At 42.7% G+C, this 27,566-nt stretch overlaps 1 protein-coding gene across 1 annotated transcript in view; it reads right to left on the bottom strand.

The window, feature by feature from the left end:
• PPM1F (protein phosphatase, Mg2+/Mn2+ dependent 1F) overlaps positions 1-25,987 on the bottom strand; it is a 44,142-nt gene extending 18,155 nt beyond the window's left edge. The window contains exons 1-2 of the mRNA XM_075832342.1: positions 25,540-25,987; positions 3,078-3,214 (exon numbers count right to left, since the gene is read on the bottom strand). Coding sequence (XP_075688457.1) covers positions 3,078-3,214; positions 25,540-25,700 — 298 coding nt within the window. The 5' untranslated portion in view covers positions 25,701-25,987. The remainder of the gene's footprint in view (positions 1-3,077; positions 3,215-25,539) is intronic.
• Between the last annotated feature and the right edge of the window lie 1,579 nt (positions 25,988-27,566).

Genomic DNA, 27,566 nt, shown 5'->3' with positions numbered 1-27,566 from the left:
GAAAGGACCCCCTACTACCAGGATCATACAGACCCATATCGCTCATAAACGTGGACGCTAAACTCCTTTCCAAAATCATAGCTGATAGGTTAGCGAATATAATGCCGTTCCTCATAGCCCCAGAACAAGTAGGTTTTATTAAAGGTAGGTCGGCGGTCACCAACATCAGGACGGTTCTGGCAGTGCTAGATAGAGTACAGCATAACCCATTTCCGGGGGAACATTCGGCTTTACTTTTACTTGACGCGGAGAAAGCTTTTGAGAATGTCCGTTGGAATTGGTTGGATGCTGTCCTGGATAAGATGGAAATAACGGGGGCATTCAGGATATTATTACACCACATATACAAAGACCCTAAGGCTAGAATCTCCACACCAGGCTTTCTGTCTAAACCATTCCGTCTATGTAAAGGTACAAGACAGGGGTGCCCGCTATCGCCACTGCTGTTCAATCTGGCTTTGGAGCCGCTGGCACGTTATCTGGCGTCATCCAATTTATATACGGGCATAAGGGTGGGGGAGATGGAGGTCAAGGAAACGTTGTTTGCAGATGACATCTTGTTATTTCTCGCAGACCCCCTTAAAGATGTTCCGCGTATCTTCCAGGCATTGAACGACTTTGGGAGCTACTCAGGGTACAAAGTTAACACGTTAAAATGCCAGTTATTAGATTTGGGAACGCAGGACCCAACATATAGGCGGTCCCTAGCCTCCCTGGATGTTGAGATGGCTAAGTCAAACATTACTTATCTGGGTATTAAAGTGGGTCGGGCACCCAACTCGCTGTATGATCTAAATTATCCCCCCCTTATACAAGATATCCAAGCAGATCTTCTGAGATGGCACAGTCTACCTCTATCACTGATGGGAAGGAGCTGTTTGGTCAAAATGTCAGGATTTGCGAAATTACTCTACCCGCTCCAGACTATCCCACTTCTGGTCAAGCACTCAGATATCAATACACTCAACTCATCATTTACCAAATTCATATGGGGGGGGAAGAAACCAAGAATAGCGCTCACGAAACTCATGATGAGGAAGGCGGAAGGAGGGGTCAATTTCCCTAACATTCGGGGTTATAACCTGGCCTGCTTGAGTAGACATCTGCTAGATTGGAAACACAACACAGAGTTCCACTCCAATACTAGACTGGAGAGACAGCTAGCAAAACCTTGGGATCTCATGGCTCTGGTACACACAACGTTCACTTGTCTCCCAAAGATCGTCAAGAAATCATCTCTGTTACGAGATACCATCATTGCCTGGAAGGTATTGCGCAAACACTATAACCTCTCTTATCGCATTTCAAAACATATGCCCTTATGGCAGCACCCAGAGTTTGCAGCAGGAAGATCTAACAAGCTAATGTCAGAATGGAGGGAGAAAGGGGTAGCGACTCTGGGGGATATGTTCCACGCGCAGGATAAGAGGTGGTTAACCTTGCAGGAGCTCCAGAATAAATATGTTTTTGTTCGGCATCAGCACTTACAAATAGTTAATCACTGTAAAACTAAACTAGCGGATGTAGCGGATGAGGTCCCCCCCAACCTGTTTGATTCATGGTTCACGGACAATCACAGACACTCCATTTCCCAATTATATAGTACACTCAGACCAACACTAGTGAAGATGTCCCCGGGGCAGGCCTTTGGGAGATGGGAAAAACTGTTTAATTTACCAGGCATTGAAAAGCATATTGAAAAAGGGCTGGTGGATTTCAGGGCACACGTGCACAACGAAAACTGGAGGGAAACTCATCTGAAGATCATTCACCAAGCAATATATGCATTTACCCTGGCCCCCTCCGCCTCACAACCAGATAGGAAAACGTCATGCCCTAGATGTAATATCTCAAAGACAGACATGTATCATGGCCTTTGGGCGTGTGCACATATTCAGCCATTCTGGGGGGAGATAACATCCTTATTGCAGCAGGTGGGCAGGTTCCATGGGAATTTAGGGCCAATGGAGGTCTTATTCCATATACAACATGATGGAGAATTAGAAGAGACAGAAACGACACATTTAGCTCCCATGGCCCATGCCACACTGATAGTGGCAAAGAGGTGCATACTCCAAAACTGGCTGGTAGCTGAAGTACCGACTCAGAACATGGTGGTCCAGGGGTTGAGGAAACTGTTTTATCTAGACCGCATTGGTATATTACAGAATAAAGACACGCAGAGCAAAAAATTCTTTGAGAAATGGAAGCTTTTCCTCACAAAATATTTCACCAGTGAAGAACGAAGGGACATCATAGATCCGTTTACGGGAACGTCATGGTACTTGATTGAAGATCTTAAGGGCACTTTAGGGGCACTGAAAATATCACGGGAGTAAAGCATATATATCCACTGGGATTTCTTTATTCTTGCGGACTAGCTGCCTGAGTTGGTGAACTGCTTCACGAAGCTCCAATTGTTATGTATGCTCCAATTTCTTATTTGTTCTGTGTATTGTTTAGTTATGTAAGTTAGGCAGATATGCAAAGTTATGTAACAATGTTTACAGGAATACCCGACAGGTGGGGTTAAAGGAAGGGAAGGATAGAGGAGATAGAGGAGATGAAGGAGGGCTGATAGCCCATGGGGAATAACTTCCAAGATCAAACCTAGTTTGCTGGGAAGCATTCACTATCACATGTTCATTTATACATTTTTTGTAATGTTTATTATTATGGCAATGCATTACTGTATGATTTGTGTTTTTTTTGTGTGGTGAAAAAATTCAATAAAAATATGTTTAAAAAAAAAAAGAAAAGAGAACACAACAAGAAGTCCTGAACAACGTTCCCTGCAGAAATAAACTAATCTAAGCAGCATTTTATAGTGAAAGTAGACAGAAACTGCAATGCTGTAAAATAAAACGGCACAGCTTCCTGCTTGATCGCTCACTAAATAAGGAAGCGTATACGGAGCCTTCACTACTGGGGAGTGTTCTAGCTGCTTTCACAGAATATTTGTAGAACTTGGGACTCTACATCTTTACATTAAATGTAATGAGAGCCCAGATCATATCCATGTATCATAATTAAATCTAGTGAAAATGTAATAGATCTGTATCGGTCACCGTACTTACGATCTTCAGTCTGTACATCATCTTCTGGTCCTTCCACCACATCGTGCTTTCCCTCAATAAATGAGTCCAAGTCCGCCTGCAGAGTCTGCTGTACAGCAGCTCGAACTAAACAGGCAGCGAGCCAAGGAGGTCCGCCCCTGCAAAAACACATAAAACAAGAAGATGTAGCCTTATAATTGGAGAATAAAAGCGTAACAAAACGCAAGACTAAAGCTGGCCATACACTAGAGATTTGGTAGTCCGAAAAGGACAATTTAGACCATTTTCTAAAATATTGCCTATTTAAACAACATATCTTTACAAATCCACAAGAACCATATAGACCATAAATGTCTGCCATCCATATGCCGGAAAACATCTTAGTCAAGGATTCCAATAACGGTCCGACGAGGTGCAGGGGGTAGATTTGTTACCCCTGTGTTAGGAAAAAAAAAAAAAGGACCCCTTAAATGTGACAGAAAACACTTGTCCTCTTTGATTGGTAAGAGATGATCACATGAAGAGTCCCTGTACCCCCCCCCCCTCCCCTTGGGGGGGGGGTCACTGAAGGCTATGCAGGAGGGGAGATGACAGGCTGTGATCTTTCTTCCTAATGTCATTTGCAGCTCTCCCCTTCCACCCATCGAGGCAGAGACACAAAACCAGATTTCATCCGGCTCCCGACTTCAAACTAGTGCTGCGCCCAAAATATTACACCTAAAGCTTTTAGCCGGATATGAAGCTGCTTTAGCCCTTATATTCGAAAGTCAAGACGTATTCGATACATCCTTGGCAGTGAAAGCATTAACAGGGGTTTATTAATAGAAGTGGTAAAGCATAGGGTAAAAATGTTTAGATAACTTAGGTTCCCTCTTAGCTTGCACAAATAGTTGTCTTGGCATGGTGCCAGAAGTCATTTAAGGCCCTGTCCACACAGCACGTATTTAAAGAGGCTCTGTCACCAGATTTTGCAACCCCTATCTGCTATTGCAGCAGATCGGCGCTGCAATTTAGATAAGAGTAACGTTTTTATTTTTTAAAAACGAGCATTTTTGGCCAAGTTATGACCATTTTTGTATTTATGCAAATGAGGCTTGCTAAAGTCCAACTGGGCGTGTATTATGTGTGTTACATCGGGGCGTGTTTACTTCTTTTACTAGCTGGGCGTTCTGACGAGAAGTATCATCCACTTCTCTACCCAACGCCCAGCTTCTGGCAGTGCAGACACAGCCGTGTTCTCGAGAGATCACGCTGTGTCGTCACTTACTTCCTGCCCCAGGTCCTGCATCGTGTCGGACCAGCGAGGATACATCGGCACCAGAGGCTACAGTTGTTTCTGCAGCAGCATCGGCGTTTGCAGGTAAGTCGATGTAGCTACTTATCTGCAAACGCTGATGCTGCTGCAGAATCAACTGTAGCCTCTGGTGCCAATGTGGCCGACACGATGCAGGACCTGGGGCAGGAAGTGACGTCACAGCGTGATCTCTCGAGAACACGCTGTGTGTCTGCACTGCCAGAAGCTGGGTGTTAACGAACAGAAGTGGATGATGCTGATTTGTCAGCATCATACACTCCCATTCCTAACGCCCAGCTAGTAAAAGTAGTAAAAACGCCCCGATGTACACACATAATACACGCCCAGTTGTACTTTTGCAAGCCTCATTTGCATAAATACAAAAATGGTCATAACTTGGGCCAAAAATGCTCGTTTTTTAAAAATAAAAACGTTACTGTAATCTACATTGCAGCGCCGATCTGCTGCAATAGGAGATAGGGGTTGCAAAATCTGGTGACAGAGCCTCTTTAAGACATTTTTCCACGCACAAAACGCACCGAAAAAAGTGTAAAAAAACCATATGGGTCAAGCTTGCCATTGACATCAATGGGAAAGCGCGCAGTTAGTGCATACGACACGGTTTATTATGCGTGCGCTGAAAATGCGCCGAATATGCGCCTTATTCCCAGTCAATGGAGGTCCTAATTACACGCAAAAAACCGTGCCAAAAGCGCGCACAAAACGCATCAACAGGTCTGTAGTTTAAAAAAGTGCTTTACAAAAACGCTGGTGTTTTTGAAAGGTTTACATGTTTGTTTTTTTTAGCGCCGTGTGAACAAGGCCTTATTCTCCTGCCTGGCTACGTATGTTTGATATATAGTTATGTAGCCTAATGTCCCTGTGTAACTGGCTATTTCCAGACTATTAGGCCCCATGCACACGACCGTAATAATCGTGCGTAATTGTGGACGTAATCACGACCAGTGATTATGGGCACGGCCGTGTGCATGAGGCCTTAGTCAGTGCAGGTGGTATCTCATGTAGAGCTCAGCTAGTCTTTATCCATTATCTCTAAAGGGCTTTGGGAAAGGTTTTCTTCCTTTTCTCTGGAGGAAACCGTTCCCATTTTGCACAACTCCCACATATATGACCGTGTGTACAAGTCCTTGTACTGTAAGGGCTTGTCCACACATAACTGATTTGCTGCAAAAAAATAGTGCAGATTTTTGCTGCAGATTTTTGTTTTATTTATTATTTTTTTTCAAGGGCTGTGATATGATGATATTTCTTCTTCCTGTGACGTCATTTCCACCCCTTGTAAGAAATTCTGCAGCATTTCCGCATCAAATTATGCAGTACATCAGAAATACGCAGGAAATCAGTCCACTTTCCACAGCAATCATGGACATGCTGCAGAAATGACCTTTTACGCAGCGTGTGGATGACATTTATTGAATCTCACCCACTTTGCTGCTTCTGTATTCCGCTGCATAAATTTCTTTACGTGTGGGCAAGCCCTAAGGCCGAACGCACACGTTGTGTATTATGTGCGGGTTTGCCGCGCGTATTCGAGTGCGGAAAAAAAAACATAGCATACAACAGTAAGAGCAAAGTCTGAGAGATTCCAGGTAATCTTAACGTCCACACTGCGCTATTTTTCAGGACGTAAATTGAGGAGGTGCATGTTTTCAAAACCACAGCATGTCAATTTATCTTGCGATTCCGCTTGCAAATTCTATCCCTGTAGTTCTAAAGAAATACGTAGCAAAACCTGCAGCATGAAAACTGAGTTATTTACGCAGAAAACTTAAAAACGCAATAAAAAAAAAAAATTCCTGCGAATTTCTTGCGGTTTGCTGAGATTCTGCTGCCTATTTTCCAAATCAAAATACGCTACGAGTGCATTAAAAAGTCCTATTTGTAGCAGGACTGTCCAACTCTGCATAAAAAAAGTTAATTGATATTAATAAAACATAATACCATCTAATATATTAAACGTGTGATCTATAAAAGTCATTAAGAGAAAATATATTCTTCTGGTTTCCATCCAAGCAGTACTTGGGATAGGATGACGAGACCATCAGCTTGGAAGCATAAACATAAATGCTCAGGTTCCTGGTTACATAGTTACATAGTTACATAGTTACATAGTTACATAGTTAGTACGGCTGAAAAAAGACACATGTCCATCAAGTTCAACCAAGGGAAGGGAAAAGGGAAGGAAAAATTTCTACACATAGGAGCTAATATTTTTTTGTTCTAGGAAATTATCTAACCCTTTTTTAAAGCCATCTACTGTCCCTGCTGTGACCAGCTCCTGGTCGGCTATTCCATAAATTCACAGTTCTCACTGTAAAGAAGCCTTGTCGCCTCTGCAGCTTGAACCTTTTTTTCTCCAGACGGAGGGAGTGCCCCCTTGTTTTTTGAGGGGGTTTTACAAGGAACAGGATTTCACCATATTTTTTGTATGTGCCATTAATATATTTATATAAGTTAATCATGTCCCCCCTTAGTCGTCTTTTTTCAAGGCTAAATAGGTTTAATTCTTTCAATCTTTCCTCATAACTTAAATTCTCCATGCCCCTTATTAGCTTCGTTGCTCTTCTTTGTATTTTTTCCAACTCCAGGGCATCCTTTCTATGAACTGGAGCCCAGAACTGGTTACCAGAACATTTCCTGTAAGGTTCAAGACAGGAAACGCTGCCAGAAAGAGGAAGCCCAGCAGGAAATGCTGTCATAGAAGGAAGTCTGCGGAGGCAGACACGATTGTGACACGGTGGGAGCTTGCCAATAACAACAGTGACGAGGATAAACACCACAGTAAATGAACACCAGGAAAATGATAATGCCCATAAAATAGGAAACATTTGTGCAGCGAAAAGAAAAGAAACCACAATTTACAGACTACGCAGAAGCTTGCAACTCAAGCGGTCATGACATGATTTACCGTTAGACTGATATAATATGCATCCTGCCTGTTAAATGTATAACTTGCTTTGGGATGCATTATCCACATGGGTTTCCTACAACAATGCCCTTTGAGTTGCGTTGCTCTACAGCTAAGGGCTTGTTCACATCTGCGTCGGGCTTCCGTCACACCTGTCCGTCGGAGGAACCAATGAACGGAAAACCATAGCTTCCGTTTGCATTACCATTGATTTGAATGGTAAGGCTTCCGCTGCAGTTGGTTTCCGCGGAAACAATAGCTTAGTCGACTACGCTATTGTTTACCGGAAAAAAAAAACGTAAACCTATTGCAATGGAAGCCTTACCATTGAAATCGATGGTAATGCAAACGGAAGCTATGGTTTTCCGTTTGGCTTTCCGTTCATCGGTTCCTCCGACTGAAAGGTCTAACGTGATGTGAACAGGCCCTAAAAGGGTTGATGAATTTGGGTTGTGGTTACATGTCATTTTTCCAATTACACTTCAGTCATATCGATTCATGATACTTCCCGGTAGGCATCTAGGTCAAGGTATGAGAAAAACAGCAATTTTGGGATGGTTTTAAATTCACATGCCATACACAGAAGCTACCTTTGCTTACAGTGAATCTATCGCAAGGATCCTTAAACCTTAATATGCCTTTAACGTTGGTAGTCTTGTGAGGCCTATGGCCCCCTTTTTAGGAAAAATCTTTTTCAGTTAGTGACGAGCATATAAGGCTCTGTTCACATCTGTTGTACAATGTATAATGGGTTCCGGCATTTTGATTTGCAAGAATGGCACTGTATGCTATGAGTAGTCTTAAAGGACAAGGAAACCATAGCTGCCTTCTTTAACCCCTTAACGCTCCATGACCTACTATTAGGTCATGCTAACTGTAGCGTTCGCGCTCAGTGACCTAATAGTAGGTCATGGAGTAAACACGGCGCCGTTCGCGCGGGGCGCGTTCATGAGCTGTGATAGCTGCTGTTTCCGACAGCAGACTATCACTGCTCAATGTGCCGGAACCGATCGCGGAGCTCCCCCGCCGATTAACCCCTCAGAAGCCGCGTTCAATAGCGATCGCGGCTTCTTAGGGGTTAATCCGCCATCGCCGGCCTGCTACTCGATAGCGGCCGGCGATGGTGACTATGGCAACCGGACACCAAACAATGGCGTCCGGCTATGCCATAGACGGAAGCCTAGTGGGTCCTGACAACGTCAGGACCCACTATGCTTGCTGTCAGTGAGTAGCTGACAGCTCTAATACACTGCACTACGCATGTAGTGCAGTGTATTAGAATAGCGATCAGGGCCTCCTGCCCTCATGTCCCCTAGTGGGACAAAGTAAAAAAGTAAAAAAAAAGTTCAAAAAAGATGTGTAAAAATAAGAAAATAAAAGTTTTAAAAGTAATAAAAGTAAAAGTCCCACTTTTTCCCTTATCAGTCATTTATTATTAATAAAAATATATAAACAAACAAATAAACTATACATAATTGGTATCGCCGCGTCCGTAACGGCCTGAACTACAAAATTATTTTGTTATTTATCCCGCGCGGTGAACGCCGTAAAAAAAAATATTAATAAACCGTCCCAGAATCACAATTGTTTGGTCACTTCACCTCCCAAAAAATGGAATAAAAAGAGATCAAAAAGTCGCATGTACCGAAAAATGGTAATGATTGAAACTACAGTTCGTTACGCAAAAAATAAGTCCTCGCACGGCTTTATTGATTGAAAAATAAAAACGTTCTGGCTCTAAGAATAAGGTAACACCAAAAGTGAATGATTGTTTACAAAACGTATTTTATTGTGCAAACGCCATAAGACATAAAAAAAACCTATAAACATCTGGTATCACCGTAATCGTATCGCCGCGCAGAATAAAGTGAATATGACATTTATAGCGCACGGTGAACGCTGTAAAAAAAAAAGTATACAAAAACAATAGTAGAATTGCTGTTTATTAGTCACCACGCCACCTAAAAATGGAATAAAAACTGATCCAAAAGCCGCATGCACCCCAAGAAAACTACAATGGATTCCTCAAGGGGTCTAGTTTCCAAATTGGGGTCACTTTTGGGGGGTTTCCAATGTTTTGGCACCACAAGACCTCTTCAAACCGGACATGGTGCCTAATAAAAAAGAGGGCTCAAAATCCGCTAGGTGCACCTTTGCTTCGGAGGCCGGTGCTTCAGTCCATTACCGCCCGAGGGCCACATGTGGGATATTTCTCAAAACTGCAGAATCTGGGCAATACGTATTAAGTTGCGTTTCTCTGATAAATCCTTTTGTGTTATAAAAAAAATGGTATAAAAAGAGTAAATTTCACCTCTACTTTGCTCTAAATTTCTGTGAAACACCTAAAGGGTTCATAAACTTCTAAATGCTGTTGTGAATACTTTGAGGGGTCTAGTTTCTAAAATGGGGTGTTTGATGGGGGTTTCTAATATATGGGCCCCTCAAAGCAACTTCAGAACTGAACTGGAACCTAAAAAAATAAATAAATGAGGCAATACTTCGCTTCTTACATTATACTGATAATGAGCCGTGCCCACCCCAAGATGACCCCAGTTTTGACCGTTTGTATAAATGGAGACCCCTATTAGACCGTTCCAGTGCCCGGTTTTGCCAAGCATACACCCCCGAGAAGTGTTTTTCTATTGATGAGTCCCTGGTACATTTTAAAGGGAGGGTTCAATTCCGCCAGTACCTGGCAGGTAAGAGGGCAAGGTATGGCGTGAAGATGTATAAGCTGTGCGAGAGTGCATCAGGGTATACCTACAGATTTAGGATATATGAAGGAAAGGCCACCCCAAAACCAGACTTCATCCTGGACTACAATAGGTACATGGGAGGGGTGGACTTGTCAAATCAAGTCCTGAAGCCCTACAGCGCCATGCGGTGTGGTAGAAGAAGCTGGCCGGGCACATCATACAGATGGCTTTGTACAATGTGTACGTGCTACGTCGATGTGCAGGCCAGACGGGAACTTTCCTGGAATTTCAAGATCTAATCTTTAGGGACCAGGAAGGGGGGGCACCCAGTACTTCTGGAAGCGGGGCCACATGCATCGTACCAGGGCAACACTTTCCAGGAGAAGTTCCCCAAACCGGTGGAAAGGGAAAGAGTCAAAAGAGGTGCAGAGTCTGCTATAAGAGGGGGATAAGGTAGAACACAATATACCAATGTGACACGTGTCCCGAAAAACCAGGGCTCTGTATAAAAGATTGTTTTAAAATGTATCATACATCCCTTGATTTTTAATTTACCCTGATGCACTCCGCACAGCTTACCCCCCTCATCTTTCCCTTCTGAGCCCTGCCGTATGCCCAGGCAGCTGATAACAGCCACATGTAGGGTATTGCCGTACCCAGGAGAACCCACATTACAATTTAAGGGGTGTATATCTCCGGTGGCGCATGCTGGGCACAATATATTGGACACTGAAATGGCATATATATATATATAAAATTGCAAATCTCACACTGCACCATCTGCTGCGCATTATCTTTTACACAGTACCTGTGGGGTCAAAATGCTCACTACACCTCTAGATGAATGTCTTAAGGGGTGTAGTTTTTAAAATGGGGTCACTTCTCGGGGGTTTCAACTCTACTGGTACCTCAGGGGCTTCTGCATACATGACTTAGCACCAGAAAAGCTCCAGTAGGCCAAATGGTGGTCCTTTTCTTCTGAGCCCTCCCATGGGCCCAAACGGCAGTTTATCACCACAAATGGGCTATTGCTGCACTAAGGACAAATTGGGCAACAAAATGGGGTATGTTGTTCCTTGTGAAAATAAGACATTTTGATCAAAAATGACATCTTATTGGAAAAAATATAATTTTTTTCATTTCACAGCCCAATTCAAATAGGTGCTGTGAAAAAACCGTGCGGTCAAAATAATAACAAAAACCATAAATTAATTCCTTGAGGGGTGTAGTTTCCAAAATGGGGTCACTTCTGGTGGGTTCCCATTGCTTTGATACCTCTGGGCCTCTGTAAATGCGACATGGCACCCGAAAACCAATCCAGCAAAATCTGGACTCCAACAAACACATAGCGCTCCTTTCCGTCTGAGCCCTCCCATGGGCCCAAACGGCAGTTTATCACCACAAATGGGGTATTGCCGCACTAAGGACAAATTGGGCAACAAAATGGGGTATGTTGTTCCCTGTGAAAATAAGAAATTTTGATCAAAAATGACATCTTATTAGAAAAAATATCATTTTTTTCATTTCACAGCCCAATTCAAATAGGTGCTGTGAAAAAACTGTGCGGTCAAAATGATAACAAAATCCATAAATGAATTCCTTGAGGGGTGTAGTTTCCAAAATGGGGTCACTTCTGGTGGGTTTCCATTGCTTTGATACCTCTGGGGCTCTGCAAATGCGACATGCACCCGAAAACCAATCCAGCAAAATTTGGACTCCAACAAACACATAGCGCTCCTTTCCTTTTGAGCCCTCCCATGGGCCCAAACGGCAGTTTATCACCACAAATGGGGTATTGCCGCACTAAGGACAAATTGGGCAACAAAATGGGGTATGTTGTTCGCTGTGAAAATAAGAAATTTTGATCAAAAATGACATCTTATTGGAAAAAATATCATTTTTTTCATTTCACAGCCCAATTCAAATAGGTGCTGTGAAAAAACTGTGCGGTCAAAATGATAACAAAAACCATAAATGAATTCCTTGAGGGGTGTAATTTCCAAAATGGGGTCACTTCTGGTGGGTTTCCATTGTTTTGATACCTCAACACTTCTTCAAACCTGGCATGCTGCCTAAAATATATTCTAATAAAAAAGAGGCCTCAAAATGCACTAGGTGCTTCTTTGCTTCTAGGGCTTGTGTTTTAGTCCACGAGCGCAGTAGGGCCACATGTGGGACATTTCTAAAAACTGCAGAATCTGGACAATACATATTTAGTTGTGTTTCTCTGGTAAAACCTTCTCTGTTACTAAAAAAAAATGGAAAAAAATGGAAATTCAGCAGAAAAAATGAAATTTGCAAATTTCATTTCCAATTTGCTTTAATTCCTGTGAAATGCCTGAAGGGTTAAAAAACTTTCTAACTGCTGTTTTGAATACTTTGAGGGGTCTAGTTTTTAAAATGGGGTGTTTTATGGGAGTTTATCATACATAGGCCCCTCAAATCCACTTCAGAACTGAACTGGCACCTTCAAAAAAAGGCTTTTGAAATTTTCTTAAGAATATGAGAAATTGCTGTTTATGTTCTAAGCCTTGTAACGTCCAAGAAAAATAAAATAATGTTCAAAAAACGATGCCAATCTAAAGTAGACATATGGGAAATGTGAACTAGTAACTATTTTGGGTGGTATAACCGTCTGTTTTTCAAGCAGATGCATTTAAATTCTGAAAAATGCTATTTTTTGTAAATTTTCTCTACATTTTGCAATTTTTCACAAATAAAGACTGAATATATCGAACAAATTTTACCACGAACATGAAGCCCAAAGTGTCACGAGAAAACAATCTCAGAATCGCTTGGATAGGTTTAAGCATTCTGACGTTATTACCACATAAAGTGAAATATGTCAGATTTGAAAAATGGGCTCTGAGCCTTAAGGCCCAAACTAGGCTGCGTCCTTAAGGGGTTAAGGAACAGCGGCACATCTGTCAATGGGTTACAGCTCGTACGGTTCAAAAAAGACATGTCCATCAAGTTCAACCAAGGAATGGGAAAGGTAAGGGAAAAATGTCAACACATAGATAATTTCCTAGAACAAAAAAATATTAGCTCCTAAGCCTTTTTTAAAGCCATCTACTGTCCATGCTGTGACCAGCTCCTGGTCGGCTATTCCATAGATTCACAGTTCTCACAGTAAAGAAGGCTTGTCGCCTCTGCAGGTTGAACCTTTTTTTCTCCAGACGGAGGGAGTGCCCCCTTGTTTTTTGAGGGGGTTTTACATGGAACAGGATTTCACCATATTTTTTGTATGTGCCATTCATATATTTATATAAATTAATCATGTCCCCCCTTAGTCGTCTTTTTTTCAAGGCTAAATAGGTTTAGTTCTTTTAATCTTTCCTCATAATTTAGATTCTCCATGCCCCTTATTAGCTTTGTTGCTCTTCTTTGTATTTTTTCCAACTCCAGGGCATCCTTTCTATGAACTGGAGCCCAGAACTGGACTGCATATTCTAGATGAGGCCTCACTAATGCTTTGTAAAGTGGTAATATTACATCCCTGTCCCGCGAGTCCATGCCTCTTTTAATACACGACAATATCCTGCTGGCCTTTGAAGCAGCTGATTGACACTGCATGCTGTTATTTAGTTTATGATTTACAAGTACACTCAGATCCTTCTCAACAAGTGACTCCCCCAGTGTAGCTCCCCCTAGGCCATATGATGCATGCACTTTGTTCGTACCCAGGTGCATAACTTTACATTTATCCACATTAACCCCTTACCGACATATGGAACGGGCTCACAGAGTGAACCCGCTCCATACGATGCCGGTGACGACTGTATGTTACAGCCGACACTTCAGAGTAACTAGCAGCATCCCGCTCTTTTAACTCGTTAAATGCTGCGGTCAATAGCGACCGCAGCATTTAAATCGTTAGAAAGAGGGGGGCAACCCCCCCTAACAGCTCATCGCGCCCCCCGCAACACAATCGCGGGGTGGGGGGGCGATGGTTGCTATGGCTGCCTGGGGGACTAATGAAGGCCCCCAGGTCCGCCATCTTTGTGCACCTATTAAGCCCTACCTCCGGCAGAGCTTAATAGATGCCTGTCAGAATCACGATATACTGCAATACATTAGTATTGCAGTATATCGTGCAAGCGATCTAACGATCGCTGGGTGAAGTTCCCTAGGGGGACTAATAAGAAAAGTAAAGATGAGTTAAATAAAGTTTATGAAATTTTTTTTTTTAAAGAATGAAGTTAAAAAAAAAACCTTTTCCCATCTTCCCCCTAGAGAATAGTAAAAATAAATAAATGAATAAACATAATTGGTATCGCCACGTCCGTAAAAGTCGGAACTATTACAATATATAATTATTTAACCCGCACGGTGAACGCCGTAAAAAAAAAACATTTGTAAACGCCAGAATCTATTTTTTGGTCACCTAATCTCCCACAAAAAATAAAAATAAAAAGTGATCAAAACGTCGCATGTACACCAAAATGGTATTAAAAACTACAGCTTATCCCGCAAAAAATAAGCCCTCATACCACTTAATCGACGGAAAAATAAAAAACGTATGGCTCTCGGAATTTGGCGACACAAAATACATTTTCTTTTTTACACTTTGGTTTTCACTTGTAAAAGTAGTAAAATATAGAAAAAACTATATATATTTGGTATCGCCGTAATCGTATTGACCCAAAGAATAAAGTTAACATGTTGTTTTAATTGCAGTGAATTCCGTAAAAATGGCGGAATCGCTGTTTTTTTTCATTTTCTACCCCACAAATAATTTGGTGCTGCGAAAAACTACAATTCGTCCCGCAAAACTCAAGCCCTCATAGGACTATATAGACGGAAAAATAAAGAAGTTATGGCTTTTGGAAGGTGGGGAGGGAAAAACGAAAATGAAAATCTGAAAAAGGGCTGCGGCGGGAAGGGGTTAAACATAATTTGCCAAGTGGATGCCCAAACACTTTGTGTGTCCAAATCAGCTTGCAATTTACGAACATCTTCCATAGACTGAACAATACTACATAGCTTGGTGTCATCTGGAATTAATAGCATTATTTCTGTTTTTGCAGTTTGTGGAAGACCCGACTAGAGGTGAAGCTCTGCTGGATCTGGTCATTTCTAATAATGCAGATCTTGTTGGGAATGTCAATGTTCGTGAAAACCTCGGTAACAGTGATCATAATATAGTTACATTTTACTTATACTGCAAAAAACAAAAGCAGGCTGGGAGGGCAAAAACATTTAATTTTAAGAAAGCCAATTTCCCCAGGATGAGGGCGGCAATTCAGGATATAGACTGGGAAGAACTAATGTCAAATAATAGTACAAATGATAAATGGGAGATTTTCAAATCTACTTTGGGTTATTATAGTGCAAAATTTATTCCTACAGGTAACAAGTATAAACGACTCAAATTAAACCCCACATGGCTTACACCTTCTGTGAAAGGGGCAATACATGACAAAAAAAGGGCATTTAAAAAATACAAATCTGAGGGTACAGCTGTAGCCTTTGTAAAATATAAAGAGCTTAATAAAATCTGTAAAAAAGTAATAAAATCAGCAAAAATACAAAATGAAAGGCAGGTGGCCAAGGATAGTAAAACAAATCCCCAAAAATTCTTCAAGTACATAAATGCTAAAAAGCCAAGGTCTGAACATGTAGGACCCCTAGATAGTGGTAATGGGGAGTTGGTCACAGGGGATCAAGAGAAGGCAGAGTTACTAAATGGGTTCTTTAGCTCTGTATATACAGAAGAAAGATGGGTTACACCCTAGAGTGCTTAAAGAGCTTAGTTCAGTTATTTCTGTCCCCCTCTTCATAATATTTAGAGATTCTCTAGTGACTGGTATAGTGCCAAGAGACTGGTGAGGGGCAAATGTGGTGCCCATTTTCAAAAAGGGCTGTAGGTCTTCCCCGGGTTATTATAGCCCAGTTAGCTTAACATCAATCGTTGTAAAAATGTTTGAGGGGCTATATACAGAATTATGTGATAAAAAAAATAGTATTATAAGTGACAGCTCGCACGGTTTTATTAAGGACAGAAGTTGTAAAACCAACCTGATCTGTTTTTATGAAGAGGTGAGCAGAAGCCTAGACAGAGGGGCCGCTGTGGATATAGTGTTTTTGGACTTTGCAAAGGCATTTGACACTGTCCCTCATAGACGTCTAATGGGTAAATTAAGGACTATAGGTTTAGAAAATATAGTTTGTAATTGGATTGAGAATTGGCTCAAGGACCGTATCCAGAGAGTTGTGGTCAATGATTCCTACTCTGAATGGTCCCCAGTTATAAGTGGTGTACCCCAGGGTTCAGTGCTCGGACCACTATTATTCAGCTTATTTATTAATGATATAGAGGAAGGGATTAATAGCACTATTTCTATTTTTGCAGATGACACCAAGCTATGTAATATAGTTCAGACTATGGAAGATGTTCGTGAATTACAAGCTGATTTGAATGCACGGAGTATTTGAGCGTCCACTTGGCAAATGAGGTTTAATGTAGATAAATGTAAAGTTATGCACCTGGGTACGAACAACCTGCATGCATCATATGTTCTAGGGGGAGCTATACTGGGGGAGTCACTTGTTGAGAAGGATCTCAAAGACTTGGAGTGACATTTCTCAGAAGATAAATAACCTTTTGATGTCTGCCACTCTGCAAGGCCTCATGAACACGACCATAGTTTGAGATCTGTATCAGACGGATCCCAAAACCAGCGTTCACAGACTGCTATGGGCACATATTGTAGTTCCACACGTCTCCAATTTTACTTGGGGAGACAGTTTTTTTTTTTCTCAAGGATTAAGTAAAAATAAAAATCATTGCATGCTCAAGTAAATGTTGTGTAAGGCCCTGTTCATACAGAAAAAATCTGCCTCAGAATTTCTTCAGGAACTATGAGGCAGATTTTGAGCTACCTGCGCTTTCTTTCCCGACGAAGGTTTTTTCTGCCTCCCATCGATTTCAATGGAAGGTCAAAGGCGGAAACCGCGGCAAGAAACAACATGCCCCCTCCCCCCCCCCCCGCGAGCGGCCGAAAACTGCCCGGGAAAAAAAACAAAAACAAACGCCTCTTTGGCTGTTTTTTGGAGCAGATTCTGACTTTCCGCTGCAAAATCTACACAGAGTTTTTTTGGTGCCAACAGACCCTAACAATGTATTGACACGGTGAATGCATGAGTTTTTACTGCGACTTGCAAAATCGCAGTAAACACGCATGTGTTTTTCTATGCTTTTTCAGCCGCACGCCAAAAACCGCACTGTGTGATACACCCTTACGAAGGTATTCTCCCCTAAAAGCCTTCTGTAATATAGACCTGTAGGGACTATGTGCACCACTGTACATCGTCCATGCCCATGGCATTCCCTAGTGTATAAGGCCTAGCATTGAGAACCAACAGCTGGCACAAAGTGCAACAGAGAAAGGGTTAATATGACTTTTTACAAGACAATGCAACGTTTTTATGTCCAAGGGTAAATGTTAGTCTGTCACCAAAACTACTTGGTGCTGTAATAGATTACATACTGCTAAACTTTTTTTTATTATTACTTTTTTTATGATTATTATTTTGGCCATTTGTCTCCTATCTATAAAATGAAAATTCATACATAAAATCTAAATATTGATTTGTGTTGGAGGTCTGTGGTTGCCAAAGGGTTACATGGGAAGTAGAAATAGCAGCGTATGGCTGGTATGTCAGGTATGCGTTCTGGGCCTGTCGTGACATCTCCACTCTCCTGAACACTAAAACCTGCTGACTAGTCACAAACAGGACACATGACTTGAACAGGATTTGAATATTTTTCTTACTATGTGACCTGGGTTCCACGTGATTTTACATGAAGGGTTTATCGTACTTCGTGATCATGGTAGATCGCAGTATTATATTGCGGGCTATCACCACTAATGCTAACCTATGGGGGAGGGGGTCGTATGAAATCACAGGGAACATGGTTGCAAATAATTTCAGGTTAATATTAGCGGCGATTACAAGCAATATCACACTGCAATCGCAAAGTGCGCTAATCACGATGGATTTAATCGCCGTGCAGACCTGGCCTCAGCAATATTAACCTCTTAACGATGAAGGACGGATATATCCGACCTGTGCAGCTGCTGGTTCGCGAAGGAGGACAGATATATCCGTCCTGACCTTAAACGGTCACCGTGTGTAAACACACGGTGACAAGTCCCTGGCAACAGCCGAGTGTCACAGGGAGCCGTCGAGAGACCAATGACAGTGGTTCCCGTACAGCGATAGCTGTGATTGGTCAGTCAAATCTGACTGACCAATCGCAGCATGCAAAGGCTCGGAGGCAGGGCAAACAGCTCCGCTCTCCTCATTCTTGTCAGATCGTTGAGGAGAACGGAGCAGACTTTTTTATAATCTTCTTTTCAGAGGAGTTATTACTCCTGATGGTTGAGCAGACCAATTTATGGACTGCTCAATTTATCGCCGGTCACCCCACATCCTATTACGCCAAAAATAGTGTGTGGTGCCCAGTAGTTGTGGCAGACATTTTAAAATTTTGGGGCCTCCTATTGAACATGGGTTTAGTTAATAAACCCACGATTAGGTCCTATTGGACATCTGATGTCCTGTACCACACCCCTATGTACAGAGAGGTAATGACGAGGCAGCGCTTTGAGACCATACTGCGCTTCCTTCATTTTGTTGATAACATGCTTTGCCCACCCTGCAGTGACCCCAGCCATGACCGGCTTTTTAAAATTAGGCCACTTTTAAATGTTTGAAATGGGAAGTTTGCGGAGACATATACCCCCGAAAAAAATATTGCCGTGGATGAGTCACTGGTTCTTTTCAAAGGCCGCATACAATTCATTGCAATAGGAGTGTATGAAGGGAAAGACTCCCAAATTGTCCCTCCAGAATGCCCCCCTTCACTTAACAGCAATGGAAAATTTGTCTGGGACCTTTTGCACCCTCTTTTGGATAAGGGGTACAATTGGTATGTGGATAATTTCTACACTAGTGTAGCTCTTCAGGTGCCTGTCTGCAAAAAATAACTGTGGCCTGCGGCACCAGACGCCGAAATCAAGGAGGCCGGCCAAAGTCCCTAGTCAACCAAAAACTAAAAGCTGGGGAAATCAGGGGACTTTGTAATGAGGACTTGCTGCTTGTAAAATTCCGTGACAAGAGGGATGTCCTGATGCTCACATCTATTCACCCGGGCAGCAGCAGCCACATTCCTGTACGCGGGACAAGTCGTACCGTCTGTAAGCCTGTTTGCATACAAGATTACAATAAATTCATGGGTGGGGTGGACCTTGCAGACCAGATGCTGTAGCCCTACAATGCTGTCCGGAAATCCCGGATATGGTACAAAAAAACTGGCCGTTCACCTCATCAAAGTGCTACTATATAACTCGTTTGTCATTTTTAGAAAGGCGGGGAACCAAGGATACTATCTTCACTATCAAGAAAAAGTGATTAAAAATCTTACATTTGGAGACCAGACCCAGGGGAGGGGAGGCATCATCTAGTCAAGCCAGCAAAATTGGGACAACATTTCCCATCCGAAGTGCCCCCTACTGCCAAAAAAGCCGACCCGAAAATAAATGTGGCTTATGTGCTAGGAACGGAATACGGAGGGAAAGCAGTTATCAGTGTGACACCTGCCCAGAGAATCCAGGGCTCTACATTAGGGAATGTTTCCGTGTGTACCATACATCCCCAAATTAATAATTTGATTAAAAAAAAAATTCTAACCCTTTTATTAATTTTCGTTACCATTTTATTATCCAATCCATTGATTTTTTTTTTTCCCCACTTTACTTTTTATTATACTATAGCACACATATAAATGGGAATGCAAGAAAAACTCAAAAAAAATAAAATACTCACTACACCCCTAGATGAATACCTCAGGGAATGTAGTTTTCAAAATGGGGTCACTTTTGGGGGTGTTACATCGTTCTGCCAGCTCAAATCCTTTGTAAAGGAGTGGGACCTATAAGTCATTCAAGCTAAAAGTATGTCCTCAAAACCATAGAGGGGTTCCTGTCATTTTGTGCCCCACTATGCAGCCAGGCAATGGATTACGTCCTAAGTGGGGGCATTTTTGAACACAGGAGAAACAGGGTGATAGATTTTGGGGTGTATTTTTTCATTTTCATGTTGGCTTTACAAAGAAATCTGTCTTTAATATGATACATTTATGAAAATACTTTCAACACCCCTTATTAAATACCTTAAGGGGTGTCGTTTTCAAAATGGGGTCATTTATGAGGGTTTCCATCATTCTGACACCTATGAGACTCTAAAAAATTGGCTTGGTGCAGGAAAACAAAATGTATTTCAAAATATATAAAATTATTAAATTGCTCAAAAATGTTTTGGTTTTTTTCAAAACTGCTACCAAAATAGAGTAAAGAGATGGAAATATATATTTATTTAAAAAAATTGTACAGTATGTACATGTGACGTATTGCAGTTCAAAATAGGGAAATGTTAATTTTTACAAAATGTCATCAATTTTTTAATTAATTTACGCAAATCGGTCCATCTTTAACAAGTAAAATAAAGTACGTGACTAAGAAAACAATGTCAGAATTACTTGGATATGCAAAACTATTACAGAGTTGTTCTCTGATAAAGTCAAAATCTGGCTTGGTCATTAACTGACAAACGGGCCCGGTCATTAAGGCGTTAAAGGGACATTACTAGTTATCTGCAATAATGAGGGAAATATTTTCCACTATTGCAAATCCTGTTCATGAGCACTGCGACATATATATCTTCTCACAGGGATGGGCAATATACTGTAAACAATAGTAGCCCTTCCAACTAATCCAGGAACCAGTTTTACCTTTCTAGTGGCCAGGCAATGAAAACTTTTATAGGCAATGGTCTAGATTTCATGGGCTATTTGGCTCCAGGGTTTTGTGTAACCTTGTTTTCTCACGATAGCTGGTCACATTTTACAACCATTATGTTTCAGAAGTGATAAAAACGTAGAACAAGACTTAAAGGGTCTAAATGAAACTTTAAAAAAAAAAACTTTTGACAAGTCATAATGACATATCAGAAGTTTTAATCAGTGGGAGTCCGAACGCTGAGACCCCCCCCCCCCTATCGGTAAAACAAAGTGGCAGAAGAGCTCGTGTGAGCGCTGTGCTCTTTCGTTTCTGATCGGCTTTCCTGTCAATCACTGTGTTGTACCGCCCACTGGACTCCTAAGCCCAGAACGAGCAGAGGTTTAGATCCATAAAGCACAAGTTAGGCTATGTTCACACGCTTAACAAAAAACGGCTGAAAATAAGGAGCTGTTTTCAAGGGAAAACCGCCACTGATTTTCAGCAACTAGCGTTTTTTACTGCCGTTTTTTCTATTGAGTCAATGAAAAACGGCTCAAGAAGTGACATGCACTTTTTACGGGGTATTTTTCTATGCATCGTTATTTGAAAATGAGACGTATAATAACGCTCCGTCGGTACAGACGCTTTATTTCCCATTTAAATCAATGGGCAGATGTTTGTAGGCGTTCTGCTTCAGACTTCTTCTGCCATTTTGTTCCGTTTACGGCCCGAAAAACGGCTGAAAATAGCCCGTGTACACATACCCTTATTTAGTTTTGTTACAAAACTATTTATCAATCCGCTCAGCTCCTCCGGCTCTATAACATGCTGCCCCCGGACCAGACTGCACGTTCTACAAGTTCGATTTAAATACTGAATACTTCCCTCCATTTTGTTCTGTATGTTGCATTTAATAGGGGGCTGGCTGTATAAGGCTTTTTCTATTTTCTCCTAAGGCCCTGTTCACACTGAGTTTTTTTATGAGTTTTTTGACGCGGAAACCGCGCCAAAAAACTCCTCAAAAACCGCCCGAAAATGCCTCCCATTGATTTCAATGGGAGTTAGACGAGTTTTTTTACCGCGAGTAAAAAAAACGTGTCGCGGCAAAAAGAAGCGTCATGACCCATCTTGAGGTGGTTTCCGCCTCAAAAACCCCATTTCAATCTGTCAGAAAGAGGAAAAAAAACACCTCGACGAGTGTTTGACGAGTTTTTGTCAAACCACTGTGCAAAAACCGTCTGGCGCAGTTTTTGCAGGAGGAATTTTCCTCCTGCAAAAAAACTCTGTGTGTCTCTCTGACAGCACTAAAATACTGTTCCCATACAAAACACTTAAAGATCTAAATAAGAATATTCTTAAGGATCTGATAACTTCTATGGGAACAAGTGTCCATAATACGCCATCCGGGGCACACTGTGCATTTGGAAATACACCGGTACGTAAATACACCACTGCCATATACGTCATGTATTTTATGCACCAACACAGAGATAAAATACACTTGTCTGAATAAGGCTTTACTATTTGAATTATTCTTTTTTTCCCTGACTGTCTGTATCCCATAGTCCGGTGTTATGACAAGGCCAGTGTCATTTTGTCCATGACACTACCGCGTTGTCCAATGGCTCCTGTGGGAATGTTACGTCACTGAAACTAAGTCATGATACACTATGGAGGGACAACAGGGACAGAAGAGAAATTCTACTGGAAACAGCCCAAGCCACGAAAAACTCCTTTAGGGTATGTTCACACGAGGGCGTCCGATACGGCTGAAATTACGGGGATGTTTCAGCCTGAAAACATCCCCGTAATTTCAGCCGTACCGGCATGTGCAGGCGCTTGAACGCCGCGTCCATTACGGACGTAATTAGCGCTGCTATTCATTGGAGTCAATGAATAACGGCTCCAATTACGGCCAAAGAAGTGACAGGTCACTTCTTTGACGCGGGCGTCTATTTACGCGCCGTCTTTTGACAGCGGCGCGTAATTTACGCCTCGTGTGAACAGACAAACGTCTGCCCATTGCTTTCAATGGGCAGATGTTTGTCAGCGCTATTGAGGCGCTATTTTCGGGTGTAATTCGGGGCAAAAACGCCCGATTTACGTCCGTAAATAGGCCGTGTGAACATACCCTTAAAGAGAACCTGTCCGCTCTCCTGACATGTCTGTTTAAGTTAATACTTGCATTCCCTATGATAGAACAATGCTGGAACATATCTTTTTAGTAACGCTCACCTGTGCCATTCCTCTATTATTCCTCCTGGAAATGTATGAATAAATTGACAAGCGGGTGTTACCATTCCTCACACAGTTCGCACGGTCAGCGCTGATTGGACAGCTTGCGTACCCCAGAACCACCCAGTTGTCAATTTATTCACACATTTCCAGCTGGAATAACCAAGTAAAGTTCTAAAATATATGCTCCAGAATTGATATAGTGGCGAATGCAGGTATTTATCAAAACAGACATTTGGGACAGCAAGAATATCGCAGTCTGCAGCAATAATTGGTAATGGTCATCGTGATATTGTGAGGTGTACTTAGACAAGTGAACAATGGTTGTAATGAAATTGTATAAACTCCTAATGCATTGCAGTGACGGGCTAGGCAATGTCCCAAAGAAACACCCTCCCTCTCTTAGGCCTTATTTACACGAGCGTAGTTCACGTCCGTGATAGGCGCGTGAAAATCACGCGCCTTGCACGGCCCTATGTAACTCAATGGGGCCGTTCAGAAAGTCCGTGATTTTCACGCAGCGTATGTCCGCTGCGTAAAACTCACGACATGTCCTATACTTGGCAGTTTTTCGCGCATCACGCACCCATTGAAGTCAATGGGTGCGTGAAAATGGCGCACGCCATACGGAAGCACTTCCGTGTGCCGGGCGTGATTCGCGCTACAGTTGTTAAATAAGTGAAGGTAAAAATAAAAGCACCGCCTTTTCTTTTTCTAAACATAAAAACAGAGTGTTATAACGATGCCATATATGCGAAAATCACGCAGTCACACACCACATACTGATGACACATGGAACTGCAACACAAAAAACGCTGCGTTTTTTGCGCACGCAAAACGCACACGTTCGTGTGAATAAGGCCTTAGTGCGAAGGCAACTCCATAATAGATATGTATACAGAGAAAAAGTGGAGTACGAAGCCTCATATATAAAAGTATAACAAATTTTTAGTAATCACAAAAAGAAGACAAACACTTAAAAAGATACATAATGAATAGAAAGACTATAATGTTACATGGTATAACAGGAAAACAGACCATCCATATGTTTGCAGCAATAAGGTAATGCACTGTGGTCCTTACAATGAGGATATATGGAATGGGTGGTGTATACACAGCATCCAGGCTTCTATACCACTGACATGGGTAAGGTTTCCTTCATCTTTTTGATATTCAGGTTTTCCCTAACTTCTCCCAGGACTACGGTGTCCACAACCTGATGGGTTTTTACATGAGGGGTCAGCCATCTATACGATAATATACCACCCATTCCATATATCCTCATTGTAAGGCCTTATTCAGACGAACGGGAAATATGTCCGTGCAACGCGCGTGATTTTCACGCGCGTCGCACTAACCTATATTAGTCTATGGGGCCGTGCAGAAATGCGTGATTTTAACTCAGCGTGAGTCCGCTGAAAAAAAACTCACGACATGTCCGTTCTTTGGGCGTTTTTCGCGCATCATGCACCCATTGAAGTCAATGGGTGCGTGAAAACCATGCATGCTGCACGGAAGCACTTCCGTGCGAACAGCGCGATTCGCGCAACAGCTGTCAAAAGGATGAATGAAAACAGAAAAGCACCACGTGCTTTTCTGTTTACAAACATCCAAACGGAGCGTCATAATGATGGCGACTGCGCGAAAAGCACGCAGCCGCGCATCATATGCCGATGCCCCACGGAGCTGTTAAGTGCCTTTTGCGCAGGCAAAATGCCACGTTTTTTGCTTGCGCAAAAAGCACACGCTCGTGTGAATCCGGGCTAAGGACCACAGTGCATTACCTTATTGCTGCAAACATATGGATGGTCTGTTTTCCTGTTATACCATGTAACATTATAGTCTTTCTATTTGTTATGTATCTTTTTAAATGTTTGTCTTATTTTTGTGATTAATAAAAATGTGTTATACTTTTATATATACGGCTTCGTACTTTTTCTCTGCATATTTAAATGGTTGTATTGAGTTTACACTATGTCTAGATACCAAAACAATAAGCGATAAGTCATTATGGGAACGGAGGTTGTTGCAGCGATCTTTTCCTACGATCATTTGGCTAAGTCTACGCGGCGACTTTGGACAACGACATAGGTTGCACAACCAAAGACGTGTCGCAGCTAATGAAAGTGAATGTGGCCCGCATTGCGTCCTGCAGGTAGACGTGATCGCGACACGACAGTCGCAAGAAATCCAAACCTGCGGGTGGCAAAGCAGCCACACTGACTTACAGGCAGGGCGACACATCGATCTTTGGGCAAAGTCGCCATGTAGTCCAAGTCTAATGACAGAATAGAGCGATCGCCCACAACCAGCAGTAATACATGTGATTATTTACACCTACAACCGGTCATTTACGTCAGATAGACTGGAAAACTATCAGCAAGGAGAACTCACAGAGCAGCCAGCAGATGGATAGTGTGACCTGCTGGGACTTATAGTGCCACAACAGGCCCAGCTGGATTTTTCACACAGAACCACAATGGAACTCCGATTGATGATCTTTCAGCACAGCTCCCAGCTCCCCCCGCAGCTGCGCCCTCACCTTCCCCCCACCAGCCTCAGCACAGATTCAGACAGCTCCCCCTCGGCCTCGTCACGGCTCACGCTCCGGTTCTGTGGCCTCGGCTGCCCCGCAAGGTCTCGCAGCACCGCAGACAGCCAGTTCTGAGCCGCCGTTCCCTCCTCTTCTCCCGCCGCCGCCATACCGCTGGGTAGCAGCTAGTTCCACTTCACTGGCCGGACCGCCTGACGTCGGGACATCACGTGACATGCAAAGTCACGTGGTGCGGGATCCTAAATTGAAGGCTGTAGTTCGTGGTGGTGGCGGCTGTTCTGAGGGTGGACAGGTGTGACAACAGTGATGTCATTACTCACCAAATGGTCCCTTCACAGTGCGTTTTAGTTTAGCCAGAAGCAGGATTGGAGAAAGCAATGCCTAATATTCAATGCATAGAAAGGTCCATCTTTTAAACCGTTTTTTTAATTGTTCCAATGCATCTACAATGAAGAAACTCTGCAAATAGTCTTTATTTAAATTCTCCTATCTTCTTCGGTCTACTACTCCTATGCAGATTTAGTAACCATGGTAACAGACTACGAGCAAAATCTGTGTGTCATTTTGCCACCCCTTCCTCCCCTACTACTTGCTTACCTATCAAATGTAGTTTAGTAAGAATTTAGGGAACAAATAGAAGGAGTATAATATCAGGATCTGACTACACAAGTTTTGTTTGTAGTCTGCTACCATGGAAACAGGTCTGCATAGAACCTGTAAACACAAATTGATAGATTTTAAATGAACTATTTGCAAGGTTTCTTCACTCCTTGTTTTTTTTTTATTGGTTGCAAATGTGGACCTTCCCATTAAGGCCAGGGCACTGCGGCAACATATGGCGGCCAATAATGGGTTGCATAATATCGCATGTGTAAGGCATTATTCACACGGACATGTCCGTCTTGCGCGCGCAAAAAACGCATTTTGCACGCGCAAAAGGTCCGTGTGTCATCAGCATATGGTGCGTGGCTGCGTGATTTTCACACAGCCGGCATCATGATGACACTCTGGTTTTATGTTTACAAACAGAAAAGCACGTGGTGCTTTTCTGTTTTCATTCATAGTTTTTACTACTGTAGCGTGCATCACCCGGAAGTGCTTCCCTGCGCCGAGCGCGATTTGCACGCACCCCTTGACTTCAATGGGTGTGTGCAGCGCGAAACACGGGTAAATATAGGACATGTCATGAGTTTCCCGCAGCGCACATACGCTGCGTGAAATTCACTGACAGTCTGAACAGCCCCATTCATTAACATAGGTCCGTTCGTGTGAATAAGGCCTTAAGCGCATCCACAGTTTCTCAATCTCAACAGCTTTATTGCACACTGTCACGGTGCGGGGTGTGGACCCACTGGGCCGTACCACATAGCGGAAACGCAGCTGGCCAACCAGGTACAATACAATGTCTATAGTCCAGAAAGGGTACCTCTGGCAATGTAGACAGTAGCTGTGATACAGGCTTAAGATCAGGCTCCAGCAGCAGACAGACACCCGGCGGGTGTGACACAGTAGATGCAGCGGAAGACACAGCTCGACTTCAACTCTAGACGGCACAGAGGCACGGTAGCACAGGATACAGGGTACAGGCAGCATGAACAGGTAACACTCGGAACTGGAAAACACTAGGAGACCATTTGCAAGACAAACTTTAGGTACACAACAACACTCAGGCCATGATCAAGAGGGCAGAGCCCTTTTTATAGTCCAGCAGCATTCTGGACTGATTGCAGATCTCCTGCAATTGTGCGCGCACTGGTCCCTTGAGGCCGTGCTCACGCCCTGCGGGAGACCGTCTCTGAACCAGAAAGTGAGTGCTGGCGTCTCCCTGGAGGGAGATGCCGCCGAGAACTCACATGTCCATGGCCGCGACCATCAAAGGGTAAGACGTTAGACACAAACACAATCCCTGGAGGAATGTTCCCAACTTGCAGGGGATTGACAGAGACAATGCAAGTCGGATCAATAATACTCTGTGGATACTCCATGGTGTCTTCCGTCTTGAAAGACCTGGACAA

This window comes from Rhinoderma darwinii, chromosome 1, assembly GCF_050947455.1.
Source record: "Rhinoderma darwinii isolate aRhiDar2 chromosome 1, aRhiDar2.hap1, whole genome shotgun sequence".
Classification (NCBI taxonomy): domain Eukaryota; kingdom Metazoa; phylum Chordata; class Amphibia; order Anura; family Rhinodermatidae; genus Rhinoderma; species Rhinoderma darwinii.
The sequence above is the reverse complement of the archived record's forward strand: the minus strand, read 5'-3'. Positions and strand labels throughout refer to the sequence as shown.